The sequence below is a fragment of the Equus caballus genome, chromosome X (genome assembly GCF_041296265.1).
Source record: "Equus caballus isolate H_3958 breed thoroughbred chromosome X, TB-T2T, whole genome shotgun sequence".
In the NCBI taxonomy this organism is placed as follows: domain Eukaryota; kingdom Metazoa; phylum Chordata; class Mammalia; order Perissodactyla; family Equidae; genus Equus; species Equus caballus.
The window spans coordinates 15,459,961-15,484,493 of record NC_091715.1 but is presented as its reverse complement, the minus strand read 5'-3'; the positions used below and the strand labels follow the sequence as shown (position 1 = coordinate 15,484,493).

General features: G+C 45.8%; 1 protein-coding gene across 23 annotated transcripts in view; it reads left to right on the top strand.

The window, feature by feature from the left end:
- The window catches only part of MAP7D2 (MAP7 domain containing 2), a 97,662-nt gene that overhangs the window by 68,715 nt on the left and 4,414 nt on the right, over window positions 1–24,533 (top strand). For all 23 annotated transcript variants that reach the window (XM_070256749.1, XM_023634488.2, XM_070256742.1 and 20 more), the window contains 7 exons: window positions 10,311–10,579; window positions 11,183–11,315; window positions 18,975–19,200; window positions 19,985–20,089; window positions 21,116–21,172; window positions 21,621–21,699; window positions 22,707–22,893. In XM_070256749.1, coding sequence (XP_070112850.1) covers window positions 10,311–10,579; window positions 11,183–11,315; window positions 18,975–19,200; window positions 19,985–20,089; window positions 21,116–21,172; window positions 21,621–21,699; window positions 22,707–22,893 — 1,056 coding nt within the window. The remainder of the gene's footprint in view (window positions 1–10,310; window positions 10,580–11,182; window positions 11,316–18,974; window positions 19,201–19,984; window positions 20,090–21,115; window positions 21,173–21,620; window positions 21,700–22,706; window positions 22,894–24,533) is intronic.

Here is a 24,533-nt window from a genome sequence, read left to right as displayed (position 1 = left end):
GTACTTGTATGGGTTTTAGAAAACTGGCTTCAGCAACACTCTCAAAGAGGTGGATAGAGCATAGCTTTCTTTTTGTAACCTAGAGAGAGGAAATCAAGTGTGGCCAAGTGGATTTACCCAGCCTGTCTCTGCCTCTGAGTGTTGGTGCTGCCTGTACTCCAAGTTCTTCAGTGTGAAGTATTCTCGAATGGTTTCAAGTTCTTAGAAATATATTCTAAGTCAGTTGCGTCATTATGACGGGAAATGTTTTGGTTATGTGTTGCTGCTGTACAAACTCTGCAAAATTTAGAGACATAAAACTATTTGTTATTAATTCTCACAAGTCTGTGACTTGGGCTTACTGGGAGGGTCTCTCTTGGGGTCTCTTGTGTGATTGTTCTGTGGGTTGTCTTGGGCTCACTGGACGATTCTCACCTGGGGTCTTCCATGCGCTTACGATCCAGTGTCAGCTGGGACTGCAGGATCCTAGGGCTCAACTGAGCTGGAGGTCCGAGATGGCCTATTCACCTGGCTGGCAGTTGATGCTAGCTGTTGACTGGAGCTCAGCTGGGGCTGTCAACTAGAATAGAATGCCCACATGTAGTTTCTCCATAGGATTTAGGTGTCTCATACATAGCATGGCAGCTGGTTTCTAAGGGTGAGTGTCCCCAAGAGTGAGTATTTCCTGGGACAGGAAGCAGAAGCTACCAGATCAGTTAAGGACTGTGCCCTGAATTGGTGCAGCATTCTTTCTTTGCTGTCTTTTATTGGTCAAAGCAATCGGGCCAACCCAGATTCAAGGGGATGGAAAACTAAACTCAAAAGATCATGCAGGATGGGAAGAGATATTATCATGCCATGTTTGGAAAATACAGTCTGCCAAAGATAATCACTTTCAGAGATCGCTCATACCTAAAATCAATTTTGCATCAGGAACCTAGGTTAATTTCACTTTATCATGCATTGAAAACAAAACAGATAATCTATATGAGGGAAAAAATGAAGACAAAGTTGTCTGGATGGCCCAAATTAGTGCCTCCCACTCAGAATTACAAGCTTATGGAAAACTCCTGAAACCAGCCAATTCCTTTGGTGTTTGAGGACATTTGAGTGGTCCTTACCAGGCGCAATTCCTCTAGGCTTCTCTGGCGGATGTGTGGTGTGGGTATCTCTGCCCACAGATGAGCGACTACAGTGGATCAAGGCCCCCGCATTGACAATTCAACTGTTGTTTTTGCCACCACCATCGTTCTCAAATAGGCTTTTACATTCTAACCTGAAAATTTTCTTGAAAAAGAAAATTGAAAATGTTAAGTTATACCCCCTCCTCACAGCTGTATTTATATGTTCACCCAGTCTGTAGTCTTATATTTTTTGGTCCAACTAGAGGATAATTTGAGTTTAGACCAATGTTTAAAAGCCTTTTTATTTTGAAATCATTTCAACCCTGCAGAAGAATTGCAAGACTAGAACAAAGAACTCATGTATACCTTTCATTCCGTTAACTTTTAGCCACATTTACTTTATCATTCCCATCCCCCTCTCACTCTCATTCAGTCTCCATAGACACACATAGACAGCCGCGCGTGCGTACACACACAGCTCTTTCCCAGAACGATTTGAGAGTAAGTTAGAGACATCAGCCCCCTTTACCCCTAAGAATGAAGACTTTCTTTTGTATAACCACCGTACAATTGTGAAAATCAGAAAATTTAACTTTGACACGATATTGTTACTTAATTCACAATCTGTATGCAACTTTTGCCGGTTGTCCCAATGAGACCCTTGATAGCGTTTTTTTCCTGGTCCAGGATCCAACCCAGGGTCCCATATTGCATTTAACTGTCTTGTCTTCCTTAGTCTCCTTTAACTTGGAACAGGTCTTCAGCCTTTCTTCTTCATGACCTTGACATTTTTAAAGAGCACAAGCCAGTTATTTTGAGGACTGTCCTTCAGTTTGGGTCGGTCTGCTGTTTCCTCATGGTTAGACTCAGGTTGTGTATTTGGGGCAGGAATCTCATGGAAGGGATGTTGGTTCCTTCTCAGTGCATCATATCAGGAGGCCATGACGGCGTGTTGTTTCTTACTGGTGATGGTAACTTTGGTCACTGGGTTAAGGTGGTATCCACAGGTTTCTCTGTATAAACTTGCTTTTTCCTTTCTGGGATGAATAAACTGTGACCATAAACATAGACTTTTCAGAATGTTGGCCAAGCTGTGCTGACAGGTCCACAGACCCCTCCCATCCATGGGTAGGCTGTGTTCACCATGTCTGGAGTCAAGTGGCTTTGGAGAAAACAGAGCTAAATTCCAGGATGTGGAGCAAAAATGTCCTTTGGGGTTCGCCTTTGCAGTGAACTCAAGTTTAGAAGCGTCACAGCCCTCTCCTGAGAGTTATTCTTGCTGCTCTTCTCACAGAGGTGTTTGTTCATATTTCCTGCCAGTCATGGAACCTCAAAGGTTTATATAATCCTGTCTTGTGCACCAGGAAGACTTATTTTCACCTACACAACAAAACTTGTAAATCCCCTTTGTTAGATTTTTAATCATTGGAGGTACTGAACTTTTAAAAATCAAAGTGGAAAAGCTATAAAAAGCAAGATGAAGAATCAAATGACTTGGGTGCCAGCCCTGGCTCTCTCGTTTGTTTACATCTCTTGGGAAAGGTCATTTAAGCACTTCAGACTTTGGCTTTCTTATCTGAAATATGGTTAATAGTAATTTCCCACCTACCTCGCTGGGTTATTGTGGCAATCAAATAGACCTTTATTAAATAGATGAGAAAGTACTTAAAAATGAAACTCTGTGAAAGCACAGTGAGTTCCCCTGATTAATTCGTGTTTCATTTCTTTCATCAGCCAAGATACCTATCTCTAGGAAATTGGAAAAGAATAGCTTTGCCAGACTTTGTTTGGCTTGCAGTAGTGTGAGCAGGGCTGGGCAGAGAGGCCTTGCGGCCTGCCAGACCAACATTGCCTGGTTCAAGATGCAGGCACCCGGCAGAGTGCTAAATCCATGCTGTGAAGTGGTGAGGCAGGATGAGCAGGAAAGTACAAATAGGAAGATAAAATCGGGAACTTCTAAGACTGTATTCTGTATTTTGGTCACTCACTGTTAAAAAAAAATCTATGACTTGCCTACACTTCCCTGATTTGAAGGTCACGTTTGTATGTGCATGCACGCACGCGTGTGTGTGTGTTTTCTAGTTTATTCTGTTTATTGAACAGGGGCTGGGATAGAGGAGTATAAACAGACTTCTTAATATATTGAGTTTTATCTCAAATGATCCACCCTTATTTCTCAGGTAGAAATTATTTTTAAATGTGTGCTCATGGGTAATTGGCCTAGCTTTATTTAGAATAGAACCTAACAGTCAGTGGTGTGAGCAGAACCTACGTGTGACTGTTCTCTTAAAGCAAGGTGGAGCAAGGCTGCTAATGGCTGTGCTGACCTGAGACTCTGAACCTCCCCACCCAGGCCAGTTCACCCTTTTCTCCACGGGATCATAGTCCTGCCCTGTGTTTCCATCTATGGGCTCCACATACACTGATTGAGGGTGTGACTTCATCACGCTCCATTCCTTTCTGATAGCCATTTAAACTAGACCCAGGGGTCATGTTGAGATCCAGATGCTGGCTTTCTGGCTACTAAGGCTGGACTATAGAATGGATTGCACCTGCAGCCCATTCAGGCCTCTTACCCACTACTCCCAGGCCAGCCCTGGGGACCCTCATGGTGGGAGTCGTGTCTGCAGAAGAGCTCCTCATCCATCTACCCATTCATGGGCAGAGGTGCCAGCACACTGCAGGCCCCTGGGGCAGAGCCCGCCTCTCTAGGCACTGCTTAGAGAAGCTCAGAATGTGGGCTCGCTGCAGGCAGGTCCCAGAGGGAATGAGAATGGACTGGGCTGCGTGCGCCCAGCAGTTTTGCTCAGTCTCACCAATCAGAGAAATCATGCCTCACTCCTTGGGGAGGAGGATGAGGGCAAGGAAGACGAGCAGATGGCTTTTTGCTGGTCCTTCCAGTACCAGAAATTCCTATTTAATGAGTCAAGGTAGGAATGCTTACAGGAGGAGAAAACGTTTCCGTCTGCATCATCTACAGTAAAATAGGAGTCTTTCCTATTGCCTCTCTCTCCACATCCCAAATCCAGGGGTAATTCTTCGCTGTTCCCTGCCCCTACACTGTGGTTGGACCAGAGCTGCACATAGTGTGCACAGGATATTCCAGGGAGGAGGGGGCGGGTTTTGCTCTTCACAAGGCATTAGACCAGGTCCCTTGAGACACCCTCCTGGCAGTTAGAGCAACATTACAGCCCTGGACGACAGCATGAAAGGAGGGCATTGCCAAGCAGAAGATTTCCTGCCATATGTTTGTACAGGTTATTTGAACCTAAACACAGGTTTTTGCCGCTGAATGGAAAACTCTGCTCAGTGGAGCACTGTCATCATGAGGGAGCAGGGCTTGTGGTTTCCCGTTACAGTTCTTCCTCCTGGCTTTGTTAGTTCTTGTCTGTAAGGATAATTCAGATTTTTATTTTTTCATATGTTTAATCAACACCAATATCTAACAGCTTATAAGGTGCTTACTCTGTGCCGGTTCTGAAATGGAAATCTGGGGATCTTGGTGCCCCGCTCAGGCTTAACCACCATTGCAACACAGCAAGTAGGTCAGAGTTGTGAGAAGTGGAGTCAGGGAGGCATGGGTTCCGTCCACAGCTCCGTGGCTTATTTAACCTCTCTAAGCCCAGTTTCCTCATCAGTAAAGTGACCCTAATAATAGTACCTGTGTCATACTGGTTTTCGACAACTGAAAGATGCACGTATACACACATACATACCCAAGTATGTGTATATATACACTTAGCACAATGGCCGGTGTGTAGACAGCACTCAGGAAGCATGGACGTAGTTTTGGAAGGTGTTAAAGGAAGTCTGAGCTCCAGATCATTGCGGGAAGGATATAGACATGACTGTCAGAGCACATAAGGCACTAATAATTGCCTCTCGAGCTAAAGCTCTCAGGAAGCCCATAGGCGTGCCTCAGGGTCACCATGGGGATTAGGACACTGCCCCTCCACCCAGAGCAACTCCACTTTTATCTGCTTTATACACATAGAAGGTGTATGGGGGTGGCTGTATGTATGCCTCACCTCGGTGGTTGTCAGCTGGGGGCGATCTTCCCCCTGATGGGACATTTGACAATGTCTAGAGACATTTTTGGTTGTCACAACCTGGGAATGGGAGCAGAAATTGCTACTAGCATCTAGTGGGTAGAGACCCACTAGGGATGCTGCTAAACATTCTACAGTGCACAGGACCACTCTGCAACAAAGAATGATCCAGCCCCAAATGTCAGTAATGGCAGGGTTGAATGAATACATATGCATACATATATGAAGGGGCAGGAGGATTCTGTGCACCACTTTATAAGAGTCTAGGAGCAAAATTAGAAAGCCAGGGTTATGTAGTATCTCTGAAAAGAAACATCTAGTTGCTGAGTGGACCCTTAGGAATGGTGGGCCTGAGTCAGAGCAGACTGCCAGAGAGGGGCAGACAGCCCACCCTGGAAGTGGGATCCAGACTGATTCCATCTCAGTAAAATAGTTGATGCTGAAACAACTGCATTGTAAAAATTCAAATCAAGTTCAAATTGTGTTCATTCGGTTGAGTGATCACACCACTGTGTGGCTCTCAGTCTGTCTTTGACTGAGAGAACGTCTCCTGGGCACCTGGAGCTGGCCTTTTAGCATAAGAGTATCATTGGAAAACCAGCCTGCCTCTTACCCAATCCACATACCACTTAAGGATGATTCCAACTCAAGGCTAAGTTTAATATTGATCTGATCATATTTTTTCCTTACTAGCAGGATCTAATTAGATAACTGTTTAAGCCTCTGGTGAGCAATTGGCCTTTAACATTAGGTTGAGTTGCCATTTTTATTGCTGTTGCTATAGGTCAGAAACAGTTGAATGGAGGCATACTTTGTGTTCTTGCACTTCACTTTATTGTGCTTCACAGATACTGTGTTTTTCACAAATTGAAGGTTTGTGGCAACCCCATGTCGAGCAAGTCTATTGGTGCCATTTTTCCATCACTTGCTCACTTCATGTGTCTTTGTCACATTTTGGTAATTCTCACAATATTTCACACTTTTTCATTATCGTTATATTTGTTATGATGATCTGTGATCAGTGATCTTTGATGTTACTATTGTAATCGTTTTCGGGTGCCACAAACTGTGCCCATATAAGATGGAAAATCTAATTGATAAATGTTATGTGTATTCTGACTGGTCCACCAACCAGCCGTTTCTCCGTCTCTCTCCCTCTTCTCAGGCCTCCCTATTCCCCGAGACATAACAATATTGAAATTAAGCCAATTAATAACCCTATGGTGGCCTCTAAGTGTTCAAGTGAAAGGAAGAATCACACGTCTCTCACTTTAAATCAGAAGCTAGAAATGATTAAGCTTAGTGAGGAAGGCATGTCAAAACCTGAGATAGGACGAAAGCCACGCCTCTTGTACCAGTTAGCCAAGGTGTGAATGCAAAGGAAAAATTCTTGAAGGAAATTAAAAGTGCTACTCTGGTGAGCACACGAATAAGAAAGCGAAACACTCTACAGCCATACCACCCTGAACACACCTGAGCTCGTTTGATCTCAGAAGCTAAGAAAGCGAAGCAGCGTTATTGCTGATAGGGAGAAAGTTTTAGTGGTCTGAATAGAAGATCAAACCAAGTACAGCATTCCCTTAAGCCAAAACCTAATCCAGAGCAAGGCCCTACATCTCTATGAAGGCTGAGAGGGTGAGGAAGCTGCAGAGAAAAAGTTTGAAGCTAGCAGAGGTTGCTCCGTGAGGTTTAAGGAAAGAAGCCGTCTCCATAACATAAAAGTGCCAGGTGAAGCAGCAAGTGCTGATGGAGAAGCTGCAGCAAGTTCTCCAGAAGATCCAGCTGAGATCGTTAACGAAGGTGGCTGCACTAAGCGACAGATGTTCAATGTGGACAGAACAGCCTTCCATTGGAAGAAGATGCCATCTGGGACTTTCACAACTCGAGAGAAGTCAGTGTCTAGCTTCAAAGCTTCAAATGATAGCCTGACTCTCTTGTTAGAGGCTAATGCAGCTGGTGACTTTAAGCTGAAGCCCATGCTCATTTACCCGTCCGAAAATTCTAAGGCCCTTAAGAATTATGCTAAATCTACACTGCCTGTGCTCTATAAATGGAAGAACAAAGCCTGGATAACTGCACATCTGTTTACAACACGGTTTGCTGAATATTTTAAGCCCACTATTCAGATCTGCTCAGAAAAAGAAAATTCCTTTCAGATATTACTGCTCATTGACAATGCACGTGGTCACCCAAGAACTCTGATGGAGATGTACAAGATGAATGCTGTTTTCATGCCTGTTAACACAACATCCATTCTGTAGCCCATGGATCAAGGAGTAATTCTGACTTTCAAGTCTTAAGAAGTGTATTTTGTAAGGCTACAGCTGCCATAGATAGTGACTCCTCTGCTGGATCCGGGCAAAGTGGATGGAAAACCTCTGGACAGGAGTCACCATTCTACATGCTGTTGAGAATATTTGTGATCCATGGGAAGAGGTCAAAATATCACCGTTAACAGGACTTTGGAAGAAGTTGATTCCAGTCCTCATGGATGACTTTGAGGGGTTCAAGACTTCAGTGGAGAAAGCAACTGCAGATGTGGTGGAAATAGCAAGAGAACTAGAATTAGAAGTGGAGCCTGAAGATATGACTGAATTGCTGCATTCTCATGATAAAACTTTAATGGGTGTTGCTTCTTACGGATGAGCAAAGAAAGTGGTTTCTGGAATTGGAATCTACTCCTGGTGAAGATGCTGTGAAGATTGTTGAAATGACTACAAAGGATTTAGAATATGACATAAACTTAGTTGATACAGCAGTGGCAGAGTTTGAGAGGATTGACTCCAATTTTGAAAGAAATTCTGTTCTGGGTAAAATGGTATCAAACAGCATCGCATAGTCCAGAGAAATCATTCGTGAAAGAAAAAATCAGTCAACGCAGCAAACTTCACTGTTGTCTTATTTTAAGAAATTGCCACAGCCACCCCAACCTTCAGCAATCACCACCCTGATCAGTGCAGGTGTACATCAAGGGCAAGACCCTTCACTAGTTGGGGCCGGCCCTGTGGCGCAGCGGTTAAGTTCACACATTCCACTTCTCAGTGGTCCAGGGTTTGCTGGTTCGCATTCCGGGTGCGGACATGGCACCGCTTGGCAAAAACCATGCTGTGGCAGGTGTCCCACATATAAAGTAGAGGAAGATGGGCACGGATGTTAGCTCAGGGCCAGGCTTCCTCAGCAAAAAGAGGAGGACTGGCAGATGTTAGCTCAGGGCTAGTCTTCCTCAAAAAAAAAAAAAAAAAAAGACCCTTCACCAGCAAAAAGATTATGACTTGCTGAAGCTTCAGATTATGGTTAGCATTTTTTAGCAACAAAGTATTTTTAAATTAAGGTATGTACATTTTTTAGACATAATGCTATTACACACATAATAGGCTATGGTATATTATAAACATAACTTTTATATACATTGGGAAACCAAAAAATTCGTGTGACTCGCTTTATTGCAATATTTGCTTTATTGCAGTGGTCTGGAACTGAGCCTGCAATGTGTCGAGGTATGCTTGTTTTAGCAATTTCATATGGTTCGACCTGCTACAGGATTGAGAGTGACAATTTGTAATTTACGTAGAGGTTACTTTATGTTCTTCTTACAGGAACTCTGTACAAATGCCACATCCCTGTGTGAAATTCTGGGTGAACTTGGCATCTGAAGCTTGGCTATGTCAGAGAAGGAGAAATTCTCCCTTCTACCCTTCTTGTGTTCTTACGGCTGGACTAATAATAAAATGGACACAAGACTGATTAACAGGAGAAAAACCCAATTTAATTATGTGCACATAGGAGAATCATGAAAATGATGCTCTCTGAGATGGGCAAAACAGGCTGTGTTTATATCTTTTTACATAAAGAAACAATAAATTTGTGAGGAATCACAGGACAAAGAAACTTAGGTTTGAGGTACGTAATTAGTAAGGAATTGACGCAGAGCCCAGGCTTGAGGTAGTAAATTAGCAAGGTTTGTTTCTGCAGCCTTCTCACCCGGAATCCCTCAGCTGTGGTGATAAGGACGCAGGGAGAGTGCCTTCCCTAGGGGAGATGGATTTCCTGCTTTCAGGTGAAGCAGAGAGAGGAGGGTCAAAAATGATTTTTTCCTGCATTGGCTGCTTCTCAAATAACTTTAATTCGAAACAGTCAATATACCATTGTGGGATAGTTTGGGGTGGCCCGTCCTGGGCCCCAGCAGCTGTTACCTACATCATAGCACCCAGCGCTCACCAGGAGCCAGGCCTAGGCCAGCGTGTCTATAATGGACCTTCTTCCAACAGACATGAGACAAGGTCTGCATTTGAATAAAGCGGTGTTTCCCTGTGTAGAAATGGGCTTGTCCTCACCTTTTGAATCTGCCCAGTAGCAGGAGAGATTCTTTTAAACCTTAAGAACCTCCAAACAGACACCCGACCCTCCCCACCTCTTGGCTGACTTCGGTCTTCAGTATTTAAAAAGGTACGAGATGTCAAATATACCTCAGTATAGGTGAATTTTTTTTTTAAAAAAGGAAGCAGGAACCTTGAAGATGTTATGCTGAGCCAGATAAGCCAGACACAAAGGGACAAATACTGTAGGTACCTGGAATAGTCAGATTCCTAGAAACAGAAAGCAGAGGGGTGGTTGCCAGGGGCTGGGAGAGGCGGGAATAGGGAGTTTGTGTTTAATGGGTACAGAGTACTGGAGATGGATGGTGGTGATGGTCGCACCACACTTTGAATGTACTTAATGACGCTGACCTGTACACTTAAAAATGGTTAAGATGGTACATTTTGTGTTACATGTATTTTGTGCAATAGAAGAAAAAAGCCAGCTCGTCCATTGCCGTGCTATAGCCAGATCCAACCGTGGTGGTCATCTAAAAAGAGGAGGTGGGAAAATGCCTAACGCTCCACCCTTACGTTGTCATCAAACTTCAGTGAAATTAGGACATGACGTCCCCAGCTAGGCTTCCTAAAATATTGTCCCTTCCACCAGGGACGTCTTACAGATACTGTATGTTCCTGTTAGGGTGAGAGTACTTCAGGGACTTCTGAGTGTGTGTGAAACCTTAGGTTTGTTCTTCTTGAAGGATGAAACTGTATAACATCTTGGAACCAGGTGTGTTAGGAACAGACGGTTCTGTGGTCAGGCCCAGTAATCATTTGCTGGCGTGTTTTTGGTTTTCCAGGGCAACTTCAAAAGCGTATCCACAGTCTCCAAAGCATGTGAAGCAGCCATACCCCGGGTCTCCCGTGAAGTACCGCTTTCCTGCTTTTCCCAGCCAGGAAACACCCAAGAAGAAAGCTGAGAAAGAGAAGAGCAACAAGGAAAGGGAAGGTGCCCTGGCTCAGCAGGCAGCCAGTGCACACGGAGAGGAAGTCCTAGAGAAGCACGTGGCAGACAGGCATGCCACCGAGAAGCACGCAGCCGCAGGAGGGAAGGCCGAGAGCAGTGGAGGTAGGCACTCCTGGCCGACGCTGCCCCAGACCTTGGCTTCCCAAGCTAGTTCTCCCTCTGACCCGATCCATGTGGGAGTCTTGTGTCTGGGGGAAAGCAGGGGACTTATTCCCTAAGACAGCTTCATGCCTCATGCTGCTTTCTCAGGCTTGCGCGTTGCCCCTGAGTCCTTCCTCTGGGTCTTCTGAGGGTCCCCTGGTGGAGGAGACTTAGGGGCTGACACTGCTCAGGGCTGTGGAAGCCCACGGGGTACTCAGCTCCGTCCAGCCAGCATCTGCACTTCGCATGGAGAGGGTCTTCCTTTAGTCTTTTAAACTTCTTTGATGAATGGGGTGAGTTTACCCAGTTGGGCACAGCAGTGGTGGCTCTTATGGGACTTGCTAGCGACCCTGTCTCTCCTCCTCACTTTTCTGCTGCCCTCCACTATGAAATGCATCCGAGGTCACAGCCAGCCCATGTCACCTTCTCTGCTCCATGGTTAATTGTGCTAGTCCTGGCAGCATTTCCCATCACCCACTGGATTGGATTTTTCGTTTCTAAGTGGCAGCTGCCATGGGAGTACAATCACTGTTTCATTTTCCTTCATCTTTTCTTCTGATGCAGCCTCAGGGAAGCCCACAGCAGGCACCACCAATGCAGGAGAGGCTGCAAAAATCCTTGCTGAAAAGAGACGACAGGCCCGACTGCAGAAGGAACAGGAGGAGCAGGAACGGCTGGAGAAGGAAGAACAAGACAGGTATGGGGGTGCTCAGAGTTTCGTCATGATCTTGTGTAAAGGCTGTGGTGGGAAGAACAACTCGCCTTTCTTTCTGGAATTTGGGTATTGATAAAAGCTTGGCAGAAGCATGGCAGGTGTTCAGCAGACTGTGTCTTCTATTAGATGTAATTAACAGCGATGGAACTTTGCTCTTTTCAGACGACCTGGAAACTCATAGTTCCTGAATCTAAATGTTACCAACAGCGCCTGTTCTCCTCTTGGACTCGTAGAACTATCAAGGGAGTTTGAGCTTTGTTATAGGAGGAGGTTCTCCTGAAAAGACAGGAGGTTCTGGATGTAGAGATCTTGATTCTGCTCTCTGAATCGTGTTTTTCCCCAAATTATCCTAACTTGCACCCCCAAGTGCGAGAGGAGGGTTGAGCAGATGCCCCTAGATGAAGTGGAAGCCAACCTCATAGTCCACAAGATACAAGGTACAGGGACTCCCATCCGGAGCATAGCAGAAGACATCTTGGCTGTGGTCCCTCAACTTTGGAGGGGGCCAGAACCATCCAGGGAAGGCATCCTGGGAAAGCAGCCCAGGCCCTGTCCTCCTTCAATAGCTTGCCAAAGTTTGAGAACCACTGCGTTGTTAGTACCAGGGCACTTCAAAATACAGAGTTCCACCTTTTCTGATCTTTGTATTCAGAGAGGAATGCATGTTCAACAGGACAAGGTAAATTTTATCATTAAATTGGTCAAGGAAGCTTTTAGGATGATCGCAGAGTGCAATCCAATACTGTTTAGAGAATTAACATGACAGGAAGCAAGCTGTTCTGCAGCACTTCAAGACCAGCACTGAATTTAGAGTCATGAATAATAGAATATTCTTGATCTTTGAGTGACCTTGGCAAGTCTTTTGTGGTCTCTGATTACAAGTTTGCTGATTTATTTTTTTAAAAGGGATGGGGGTTAGGTCTGGCTGGTCCTTTGTTCAAATTCTGGACTTCTTTGATGATTTTCCTCCCAACACCCTTTTGCTCAACGGCGGTAGATCTTTTTGTTGAGTAGTGGGTTTGGGCTGCTTTGGGTGGGCCACAGGATGCATGGAGGAGGTTGCAGGAGATGAAGATGAATCACAGGACCTCAAATGATAGGCCTTGGTAATTGTGGGCCCTGAGCAGGTAAGTAGCATGATTCTAGCTCTGTGCTTAGGATGGTGAAGTTCTGTACCTTCCAGCAGCCACACTCTCTCACATTCCCTTCACAGCCCAGCTCCTGAAGAATTGTTTGTACTCCCTGTCTTCATCTCCTCAAATCACATTCAGTCTTCAAACCTCACGCTCACCATTTCTCCTAATTGTCAGACTCTGAATCCATTTCTTTGTTGGCTTTGACCTTGTCGAGCTTGCCCTTGCTTCTTTGGCCTCTCCTTCTCAGTCTCCTCAGTCCAGCCCTCATCCCCTCACATGTCACCTGGACTCCCAACCCTCAGTCCTTGGCCAGCTCCGCCTGACAACCCCTCCCTGAACAGCAGTGCTCCGTCCTGCTCTGCCAGTGCCCCGGTCAGGCTGCCAGTTTCCTCTGGCTTCAAAAGATTTGGGGCTCACGTTCCACGCAGCGGTTTCATGTTGAGAATTTGGTGTGCTAAACCAACTCTCCTCTCCTCTCCCTTTCTAACCTCATTTTCTCTTTGCCTTCTTCCACCATCTGTTTCTGAAGCTAATTTCATCTTGCTTTGTAAACCTTCAATACATTCTGATACAAGGGAGGCACTACATAACACGTGTACTGACGCCTCCTGAATCTGTGCCTGTGGCCTGGTCTCTTCCTAGGGCTGCGTTACCCAGTACCATAGCCTCTCATCCCATGTGGCTACCGAAATGTAAATTCACTAAAATTAAGTAAAATTCAGTTCCTCAGCTGTACTAGCCACGTTTCAAGTGCTCAATAGCTACATGGCTTGTAGCTGCCATATTGGACAGCACAAATCTCTAGAACATTTCCCTCATCACAGAAACTTGTATGGGATAGCACTGGTCTAAAACCATATTTCCAATTGCTGTACGCTTTCCTTTGAGTGTGTCCCCTGTGCATCTCAAATTGAGCATTTCCAAAGCAGACCTTATTCTCTTTCTCCCAAACTTCCTTTTCTTTTCACAAGCTCCGTACCCTCCTCTCTCCAGGCACCCAAATCAGAAGTCTCAGAGCCAGCTTTCAGCTCTTGCGTCTCCTTCCTCCTCGGTAGCATGTCAGTTGTCAGGTCCTTCTGGGCTGCCTCATGGCCTCTGTCCCCTCCCTTCTCCTTTAGCCCTCCTCTCCTCCAGCCCCTGTTGTCTCTTACCTGGACTGTGTCTTTGGCATCCCAACTGAGCTCCCTGCTCTAGACTTCTTGGAGCTTGTTCACTGTCCACACTGTGTCCCCAGTGACTGTTCTCAAATAAGTGTCATTGTCCTGCTCCCATCCTTTAACAAGCCAGCGACTCCCCTGCCCATAGGCTCCATCCAAACCTGTCAACAGGCCTTCAAGGCTGGCCATGACCTGGCCACCACCTGGCGCTCCACCTCCAGCATCGTGGGTGCCGGTGTGCAGAGCTCCCTGACATGCCCCCACCACACAGCTCCACACTTCTACACCTCTGCTTTTCCTCTGCCCCATGTGGATTTGGGCATCTGCTCGCCAGACACGTCTTTCTTTCTCCACACTCAGGTCAAGCCTTGCTCCCTTTCTGCAGCCTTTCTGCCCTCCACCTGGGAAAAAACCGACCTCTCCCACTTTTCACCCTTCTGAAAGCCAGCTGTTGAGCTGACTAACATAGCCTTGTTTGTTCAGGCTACTTCCTCCTAGTAAGCACTTCAAAAAGGCTGGGATAGAGTCTTTGCGTTGCCTGTGCTGGTGCTCAGTAAATGTATGAGAAAGGCAGGGAAGGAGGAAGAGGCACAACTAAGAAACCATTGCAGTCATGGGTTAAGAGGAGGCAAGAGCTAACGCAGGCTGTGAAGGTAGACCTGGAGAAGTGAGGGTGAGTTCAACGCGGGGGTTCCAGCTCCAAACTGCGGACTCACACAGCTCAACTGAAATGGGCCAACTCAAAGTTGATGCTCAGGTTTGATTCTAAGGGCTTAGGACAATGGTATACCCAGTAACAGATAAAAGAAGGACAGAAGGAGGTGGTTTTAGAGGGTAAAACCTATCCATTTGATTTTTTTTTTTTGAGGAAGATTAGCCCTGAGCTAACATCTGCTGCCAATCCTCCTCTTTTTGCTGAGGAAGACTGGCCGTGAGCTAACATCCGTGCCCATCTTCCTCTACTTTATACGTGGGCCGCCTACCTCAGCGTGGCTTGCCAAGCAGGGCCATGTCCGCACCCGAGATGGGAACCAGCGAACCCCGGGCCACCAAAGCAGAACGTGCGCACTTAACCCCTGCGCCACTCGGCCGGCCCCTCCATTTGATTTTTGAATAAAATAAGTGTAAGGTGCCTGCAGAACATCCAGGTGATTGGAAATGGACTTGAAGCCTAGAGCCTAGGTAGAAATGACAACAATACACTTGACCCAAAACCAGTTTTCCTCTCTCTTACCAGAATGTGAAGCTTTGCTAGCACCACGTGGGAGGTGAGAAAGGAAAGTACCAGACAACCTGGGGCTGGAACACAGTGGACACCTCTTGGAATAAGATCATCCTCACGTCTGTTTTGTGCTTAGAGTCAATAGTTGAAGCCACAGAAATGTGGTTGCCAGATGAGAGAGTATAGAGAAAAATAAAGATTCTTGAGTCAAACTGTGGAAAGCCAATTATTGTCACAAACTGGTGAGGGAAACGCCGTCCAAGTCAGGGATGAGACTACTCAGAACAGAAGGTCTGACAAGGAATCCAGACAGCTGGGACCCAGGAAGGAGAGCAAAAGCTGGTCCAGTCCCCACTAGCAGTGACATCGGGGCTTTCTTGGAAACACACAGAATAGGGCAGAACCCTTGGACATGTGTATAACCCAAGATGTAAATCAGGATCTTGGAGTCGGGGCAAGAAACCCTAGACCCTGGGTCCACCCTGGGGAAGGCACTGGCAAAACCTAGCAAGCAAGAGATTTTACTGCGATTCCAAAATGAGTCACATTAAGACATGTTAAGAAGCTAAAATACCTTCTGGGGGCCCACATAGAAAGACATTGAAGTTAGGCAGCCCCCACCAGCAAGGTCACATAGCCACGCTGAAGCTCACTGTCCACACAAGAGTTAGCCCCAGGCCTGGCACTGCAGGCAGAGGTCTTCATGCCACTGAGACCTGGCGTCTCACTGGTGGAACCTCCAGGTGGCAAGCTTTTGGGGTGAGAGCTAGGGCAGGCAGGGCCCATCCAGTGTGGGGTGCAGTGGCAGCCGAGGCAGGAAGAGAGAGCCGGGGCAGTACAGCCTCACACACGGTTATGGAGAGGTCCTCACGGGAGGACTCTAATGCTGTCTCCACCTGCAAGACGTGTCAAGGTGGAAGAAAGGCTGTTGGTCTTGGGGTTTAGGAAATGAACTGAGATTTTGGAGGCAAATTGTGGAGAAGGCTGGAGACATAAGTCAGCTTGAAAGAGGTGAGAGGGCTGAGACCCTGAACGTCAGCTCAAAGTTAAGAGGCCATGAGTAGAAGGTAGGGGAGTGGGGGCTGACAAGAGTGGTTTGCGATGCATGAGACCTGAGTATTTTTGCAGGCCGTGGAAGGGTATGCGTAGAAGGGTGAAATGATGGAAGGAAGAGGGGATAGTGGAAGGAACACAGGTGCAGGAGTGTGGAATTAATAGCACAAGTGGTGGCATTTACAGTCCTTTGCATCTAAGCGGAGGAAGAAAGGGGACACTTTCTGAGCAGTAATGCCACAGAGGAGAGAAGTTTAGGAAGGCCAGATCAGGTGGCCCCAGTCTTCTCTGTAAAGTGATTGATGCTACCATCAACTAAAGAGGATGTTGAAGACGGAGAGAAGGTAGGTAGAGGTTTGGACTGTTGGCACAGGGATTTGGAGGATGAGGATAAAAGGCTGGAGTGGTAGCTGAGGCCCAGGGACAGCCTTGTTTGGGCCTTAGTCTTACGAGTGTTGGCAGCCCAGGAAAGGCCCGAGAGGTCCTGGGGCCCACCCAGGCCTGGAGTTGGGCAACAGAGTGGCCTCCATGCCATCCCAGAAATGCCCACGAGGGGATCAGAGGCTGGGGGACACTGGGAGAAGAGGGAGCAGACCCAAGTGACTGCGCAGTACTACCTGGGGCCGGGCAGGAGAGCAGGAAGCCAAGGATGGGGTACGAGCAGAGCAAGGAAGTTGGGATTTATGATGTTGAAAGTTAAGCTCTTTTTAATGAAAACTTTTAAGCACATAAGGAAGAGAGAACGGTGAAACCCATGTCATAGTCCACAAATGGAACAACTGAAGGCTGTGCCTACGTCAGGAATGTGGTGAAAGGGTGGGACAAGAAGAGGTGAGGTGCTGGAAGTTGAGAGATGGGGGTCATTACCAGAAGACCCTCACTGATGGCTGATGATGGGGATAAGGGATGCATCTGCTAAATGCTCAATGGACCATGATGGCCAGTTTTCTGGTACTTTCTACCTGGTGAGGGAATAGGGATAGGTTGGGGGTGGGTGACAGTTGCATGCATGAACTCTGGAGGGAACTCAGTAATGATGGCAAGGGCAGTGGGGTTGGGGGGCCTGCAGGGAGGGGTGGTGGGGAAATGACCAAATCCACATTCTCTCTGGTTCATTACGCGGGGAGAGGAAGAATGTTCATCCTTGGAGAGGATTTTGAGGGACTTGGTTTCATACAGGGCAAGCCAGTTTTTACCTACTTTGGGGAAAGCAGAGTGTGGTTAATGGAGGGCCTTTTGTCTCTAACAGGAGGGACAAGCAGGGGCTAATGGGCCTGTGGGGAGGAGTTGATGTTGTGGGTGATGGCGAGGATTATGGGGACTTAGGGGCCGAGAGGATGTGTTACTGTGTATGTGTGCATTGGGCATCTCTGAAGTCCTCATGGTAAAACAGAAGAGGCAGAGTGGTTTTTCAGATCCAGAAGATGAGGATAAAGTTGAAGTGGCTTATGCATTAATTCATACACAGTGTGTGTCCTTTGTGTGTTAACTTCTTCTCTGGGACAGTCACAACCGGCTCCTTCAAAGAGGGCTAAGAACTGAGACAGCGCTCTGATTAACCTTTGGATACATCTTGTTATCGGCACGTCCATTTTTGATGATCCTGTGTTGGGCGTCCTTAGGCTTTCATTGAGGAATCTAAGAACTGGTGTTTCTGATTAGACCCCATAGTGCTCATCTCCAGAGTTCTCCAGCATATTTATCTCCAGGCTTTTAGGCACTGCTACCTCTGCTAACACAGAATATATTATCATGTACTGTTACAGTCTTAGGCTACTGTCTTTAAGTATTTCTTTACCTTTTAAAATATTTCTTTGGTGACACATAGGCTGTTGGCCTCCACGATTCCTGAAGCCGACCATTAGGATGGAAGGATGCTCTTTTTAAGTCTTGATCTATTTATAACAATATAACAGCACCTAGTAAGTCAGTGATACCTGCTTCCAAATAAAGGTAATTTCTGAAAACATACAGATTTATAGATGCATTTAAAAAGACGGGAGTTGGAGAGAGGATTTATTTTAAACTGTAAAACAGACTAGCATTTAAGAATCTACCTAGGGCCAGGCGTTGTGCTAAGTGCTTCTCATGCATTTTCTCTTTTAATTCTCACAAGCATGTCATGGAGCCAGTAGTATAGCTATTCCTATTTTTAAAATGGGCATGAGAAATGTTGAATGACTTTCCAAGGAAAGGTCACACAGCAAGTGGCACAATCAGAATGCAGTCTTGGTCTTGCCCATATGTCACATTGCCAGTCAGTAACACACTGCCAGATGAGTATGATTACTCACATTTTTTTCATAGATGAGGAAAGTGACACGTGTGAGCAGGAAGAACATTAGAAATGTAACAACAAGTGCTTAGACCTTACAGAATTTTCCCTCACTGCTCAGAGCTCTTTATCATTACATCACCAACCTTTCATCTATGGATGAAAAATGTCTAAATGCCATTTAATTTTCATATACCAAAGAATAAAAGCTAAAATAGATTTTTAAAGATTACTAAAATAAATGGAAAATAGATGCTTTAATTTCTGTATTAAATGTCAGGTTTCTGTTGAGCATTGTCTTCCATTTGCTGCTTCGGAGGCCGCATACCAGTTAGAACCCAAAGGGAACTTTTTGAGCTCATCGTCACTGCTTTCACAGTTCTCACTGGCACAGTTGTGGCTGTTGAGAGACAGTTCTAGTTTTTTTCTAGCTTAAATTGGTTTTATATATTTATTTTGCTTAGTTTTTAAAAAATTGTCATTAAATAAGAATGATGGGGCTGTGGTCATTTGTAGGTTGACTAGGGAACACGTGTGTCTTCATTACAATACATTCAGAAAGCAATATATCATTGCTCTTTGTATAACAGAATTTAAAGTCAACCATGGTTAATATTTTTTATGTGTAAATATACAGAGTGAAATGGCTTTCTGGGAAAGATGAGTCATTTTCTTAAGTGGGTACTAATTCAAGTGCACGTGTCTCTGTCATGCATTATACTATGGCAGCACACGGTTCTTGGCAGTTTGCCTTTTGAGCATGTTGTCATCTTCTAACAACAGTTATGTTCTCAAAAGGCTGGAGAGAGAAGAATTGAAAAGGAAGGCAGAGGAGGAAAGAATTCGCCTGGAAGAGGAAGCCCGTAAGCAAGAAGAGGAAAAGAAGCGACAGGAGGAGGAAGAGAAAAGAAAGGCGGAAGAGGAGGCCAAGCGGAAGGCCAAGGAGGAGCTGTTGTTGAAAGAAGAGCAAGAAAAAGAAAAACAAGAAAAAGAAAAGCAAGAAAAAGCCATGATTGAAAAGCAGGTGTTGTATGAGTCTTCATATAGACTTTCCTTAAGGGCCTTAGTAAATATTAGGTAAAATTAGCTAACTTTGAATGACTCATAATATTTACTTGAAATTTTTTCTTTAACAGGGCTGGTTATTAAATATGAGTTACTTTGGGCAATAAAGGCGAAGTTGGTAATGTTTGCTGTATGTCAGTTCGGGTTCGCCCCAAGGCAGACCCTGGGGTGAGACTTTGGGTGCCAGTAGTTGATTTAGGAGAAGATCCCAGGAAGCTGGTAAGGGAGTGAGAGGAAAGCCGATGTAAGTGCGCTGATGATGTAAGTGCGCTGATGAGTGAATTACCGTGGTCAACTGGAACACACTCCCTTTGGGACTCTCTAGGAGACTGTGGATCATGCCTTAGAATTGTCCCTTTGAGGGGTGAGGAAACTGAGTTATTTATCTACCAAATCCTACCTCTCATGGGTTGAAAGTTATTCCTTGGGAAATTAATATCCTGAAACTTCTGGACACATGCACACTTCATGGCCAGAGACTGCCCTCAGACATAAAAAGACCTTGGCCATGTATGGGAACTGTCTGCAGGTGATTTGCATAGTGGACCAAAGTTTTATTGAGGAAGGCCCAACCATGTCTGTTGTGTCCTAGAGCAGGCTGTGTAAATCCACATTGAATATTGGAGCAGCACCTACTTTGGGGTGGAAGATGAGGTGGAGGGTCGTATGCAAACCCCAGGCAATTACTACAGTGTTTTCTTAGCTTGGTAAAGCCTATGCCTTGGTTTAACTGTTCCTATCAGAAGGAAGAAGCAGAAGCAAAGGCCCAGGAGGCAGCTAAACAGATGCGTCTAGAAAGAGAGCAGATCATGCTGCAGATTGAGCAGGAGCGCCTGGAGAGAAAGAAGGTAAGGGCTAAGAGATCAGGAGGATTTAGGATTAGGCAGGAACAGGAAGTGAATCCAGTTCTGTTCTGGAGCTGTTGGATAGAGTGATCTTAGAATTGTCAATTAGGTCAAGTTTATTGGTGGTACTGTTCAAATCTTCTATACCTTTATTAGTTGTCTGTCATCTTGTTCTATCAGTTACTGAGAGAGGAGTGTTAGAAGTTCCATCTATGATTATGAATTTGTCCATTTCTCCTTCCAGTTCTATAAGTTTTTGTTTTATATATTTTGAAACTCTTCTGTTAGATGAATATATATTCAAATTATTAAATTTTCCTGTTGAACTGACCCCTTTATCATTATGAAATGTCCTTCTTTATCTCTAGTAATACTTCCTGTCTTAAAGTCTGCTTTGTCGGCCTTGTTATGATTAGCATCTGCATCTCAAATCTTTTTCCATCCTTTTAACTTGAACCTATGTGTGTCCTTATAAGTGTGTCCCTTGTATACAGCATATAGTCAGGACTTGTTATTTTAGTCCAGTTTGATAGTCTTTGTCTTTTAATTGGGTGTTTAGTCCATTTACATTTAATGTAATTATGGATAAAGTTGTGTTTAAGGAGGCTGATTATAAAAGTCCATTCTCATGGACCTAGCTCCAGCCAGTGCTTCGTGCTGCTGTAGGCCCGGGAGCCCAATCTGTGGCCTCCCCTCCTGCACCTCAGCCTGGCTTTCCATAGGGTGGTTCTCTCAAGTGGCAGGTGGTGGGTGATTTGTTGATTTCTAGACAACCTAAGGAAAAAGATGGGATATAAATTGAATATTGATTTAGATACTTACTGATTCAGTTCTCAAGCATTTGACCTTGTTCATAGGGCAGAGGTATACATCTGCAAAACCAGTGGAAAGCCATTCTATACTCATTATCCTCTGCTGACATTTCTCTTTTACTATTTTTCTGAGAAATGTGAAATTGCATATAGACCCAGCTAGTTTTATGTGTTATTAGTCTTGTAGTCTTCTTACCTGGTTATTTTTGGTTTCCAGAGAATAGATGAAATTATGAAGAGAACAAGGAAGAGTGATGGGACTCCAGAAGTGAAGGTAGGCATTCAGATTACCATTTTAATAGTTCATGTACTGAGAAGAAAAGAATGGCAGAGTACATTCAGTGAAATTGTAGGTCTCAGAGAGGATTAGCCAGAAAAAATGGGCTCTTCTTGCTCTGTTCTTGGGTAGATTAAGGAGGCTGTAGGTGCCTGAAAGGAAAGAGGAGTCTAAGAGAGGAGTTTCTGAGATAGGGTGGTAATAAAAAATTTCTTCAGAGAAATGGGGGTGAGGATGCAGGGAGAAGCACGATAGTCCATGAATAGAAAGGACATTGGTGACATATTAAGAAGGGAAGCCCAGCTGATTTGTAATAAGCTCAGAAGATTCAAAGAATTACCATGAAATAGGCAGATGGCCCCGCACAGTTCCAGATATCCCCCGATGCTTTCCAAAAGCATTTGTCTTTCTATGTAAAGTCAGCCTTTCCTCTGTTTGTTTTCAGAAAGAAGACCCGAAAGTGGAGCTTCAGCCTACTGTGTATGTGGAAAATAAGATAAAACCAGCTGTCCCCAACAAAATAGGTGAGAGTGAGGTCTGGTTCTTGGGTTCTTCCTTTCAGTGGGTGAGGGCTTGTAGCACTTCCTGTGGGGGACGAGCACCCCTGGGTGCTAAGAGCGTTTATTGCTACAGGAGGCCTATGCAGTTTCCCTTCCCTGGTGGAGTCTCCATCGCCAGCACAGGTCTCTCAGGTCCATTTGGAAACCCCTGGGTTCCTCGCTTACTCTAATAATCCCAGCACAGGAGCTGGCCGTCTGCTGGCCCATGCTGCCTTGCAGGGCACTTAACTGCTGGTCAGGTTCTTAATAGAACTTAATAGAACTGAATCCTGTGCTATGGCGGTTTCTTCTGTCTTCCAGACTTCTGGGTAGTCCAGCTCTTTTCTATCTTGTATGTTTAAAACTCCTTAGGTTTGGGCTGACCCAGTGGCACAGCAGTTAAGTTCACATGTTCTGCTTTGGCGGCCTGGGGTTTGCTGGTTTGGATCCCGGGTGTGGACCTACAGGCCACTTGGCAAGCAATGCTGTGGCAGATGTGCCACATATAAGGTAGAGGAAGATGGACACAGATGTTAGCTCAGGGCCAGTCTTCCTCAGAAAAAAGAGGAGGATTGGTGGCAGATGTTAGCTCAGGACTAATCTTCCTCAAAAAAAAAAAAAAAAAAAAAACCTCCTTAGGTTTGACTATTTCATAGCAGCCAAAGTCAGAAAAGGCATATCCATCTTAGAACCACTCTTCACATTTCTCTTTTGCAATGTGGCTCAAGAAAATGCTACACAGAGCCTGGGGACCTGTGCAGTATATGACACCAAGCCACCTGGGTGGGTCATGAGCCTTGCACAGACACTGCTAATGTCATTTGTCTAATCTTCCCCTGTGTGAAGGTGATTGCATGGGGTTCTTTTTGCAAAAGATATTACATTGTTGGTAAAGCAGAGGATTAATTGCCTCGATATATATATATTTCCCCTGTTATTTAATTGTTTTGGCTATTTGATGATTAACAGCATGACCTTGTGTTCTCAATCAGAAATCAATGGATTGAACACCTGCCAAGAAGTTAATGGTGTGGGACACACTGCCCCAGAAACTTTTCCCCGAGACATTTTCTCCAATGGGCTTAAATCCGTTGGGGGCCTTGTTCATCTGGACGCCCTTGATGGGAAGTCAAACAGTCTGGATGATTCAACTGAAGAGGTTCAGTCTATGGATGTGAGGTAAGTCCATCTCTTTTGCATTTGAGTCTCATCTCTTCCCCAGACACCTCCACTGCCTCTTAGTTGATGTCTTCGTCTCTTACACACCCAGATCACCCACTGTAGGTCCGCTTGCCATTCAGGAAAGCTGTCAGTGTTGTAACATCAGTGTTTGGGTTGGGCTCCCTAGAAGCAGAGCCTGGGACAGGGATTCTAGGCCGTGGGATTTCTCGGGAGAGAGTTCTCAGGAGAGAGGGGAGGCAGGGAAGCAGAACGGGGCAGGGAAGTCACTAAGCAAGGAGGCGGTCTCAGCTGGTCCCACGGGAGCTCTGGAGGATGAATTTCCACCAGAGAGTGGTCTGATTGGGATAAGGGAGGTAGCCTTCTTGCCGCTGTATCCATCAGTCATTGACTTTGGGCCACCCAGGGTGGGCGATGCAGGTACAACTTTTGTGGACATAGGGCTCCCGTCAGCCAAAGGCTTTTGTCCAGAGAAGACGTGGCAGCTATGAGTCCTTAGCAGCTGGGTCTCTCCACAGCTGGGAGATGGATGTACCCACAGGTAAAGGGGATCTGGGTGGGGTATGGGACAAATATGTGCAGTGTCTCATACTTAACTAAACTTGTCATTGGAGACTTGATAAATTAACTTGCTTTCAGATCCTAAAAACAAGGAGTTCTTAAATTGGTATGTTTGTGGATGACATCACCTGGCAAATTAATTCCAGATGAAAGGAGAACTCAGCATGGGGTTAGGGCAGAGGCACCGGAACCGAGAGCCTTGGCAGTGCAGTTGGAGTTGGGGCAGCTCTCTGAGTCAGGGGGGTATGACAGTGTCTTGTAGAGCTCCAGCCTGCCAGAGTTTACCCTTCTCTCCTTGGCTCAGTTCTCAGCTTAGTCTGGAGAGGGGAGGCGAGTGGAGAAAGGTCTTTCCTAGGGCATGTTGACTGTAAATATCCCACCTCATGCACCCTGGCCTTGAGCCAGATATGTGAAAACCCAGGGTCCAGCAGCTCCATCACCGGTAGAGCAAGTCCTGCACAGACTGACAGCAGGGCGTCCTCAGCCCTTACCTGGGTCTCCCCTGCCACCTCCGACTGTCATGGCAGGCTTCCCCTAACTGGCACCACTCTGCCCCCAGAAGAACACAGCTGAGGCATCTTAAGGATTAACACCACATCCCCTCAAACCCCCCCACCCGTGTTGAGCCAGCTGTTCTTATTCTTTATGTCTCTGAGCGAGGGGACAAGACGTGACACTGGCCAGGGTTCAAGAAAGTGAAGGGGCTTTGTGTGTGCACTGAGTTCTCCCTGTGGCCACCTCTATCTTTAGAGAGGCCACTCCTGGAGGCGGCACCCAAGCTTTCTGTCCTTCCCACCCTCTGACCAGCTGTTCAAACCCAGGGAATGGAGGTGGGGCAAGGTAATGAGGCAGTTTGCCCAGGCTTCAGCCACCAGAGGTGGTGTTAGGTCAGCTGCTGCTCCCTAACTAAGCTCACTTGTGAGGGAGATGGATCCCCTGACCTTCTGCAGTTCAACTGGTTTTTCTAGATTCTTCTCCAAGATCTTATCGAGGAAAGAAAGAACAGATGAAGCTTGACAGCAGAGTTACTCTGGCTGCTGAGAGAGACTTCAGGAGACAGGCCCTCAGATCCCAGCCCA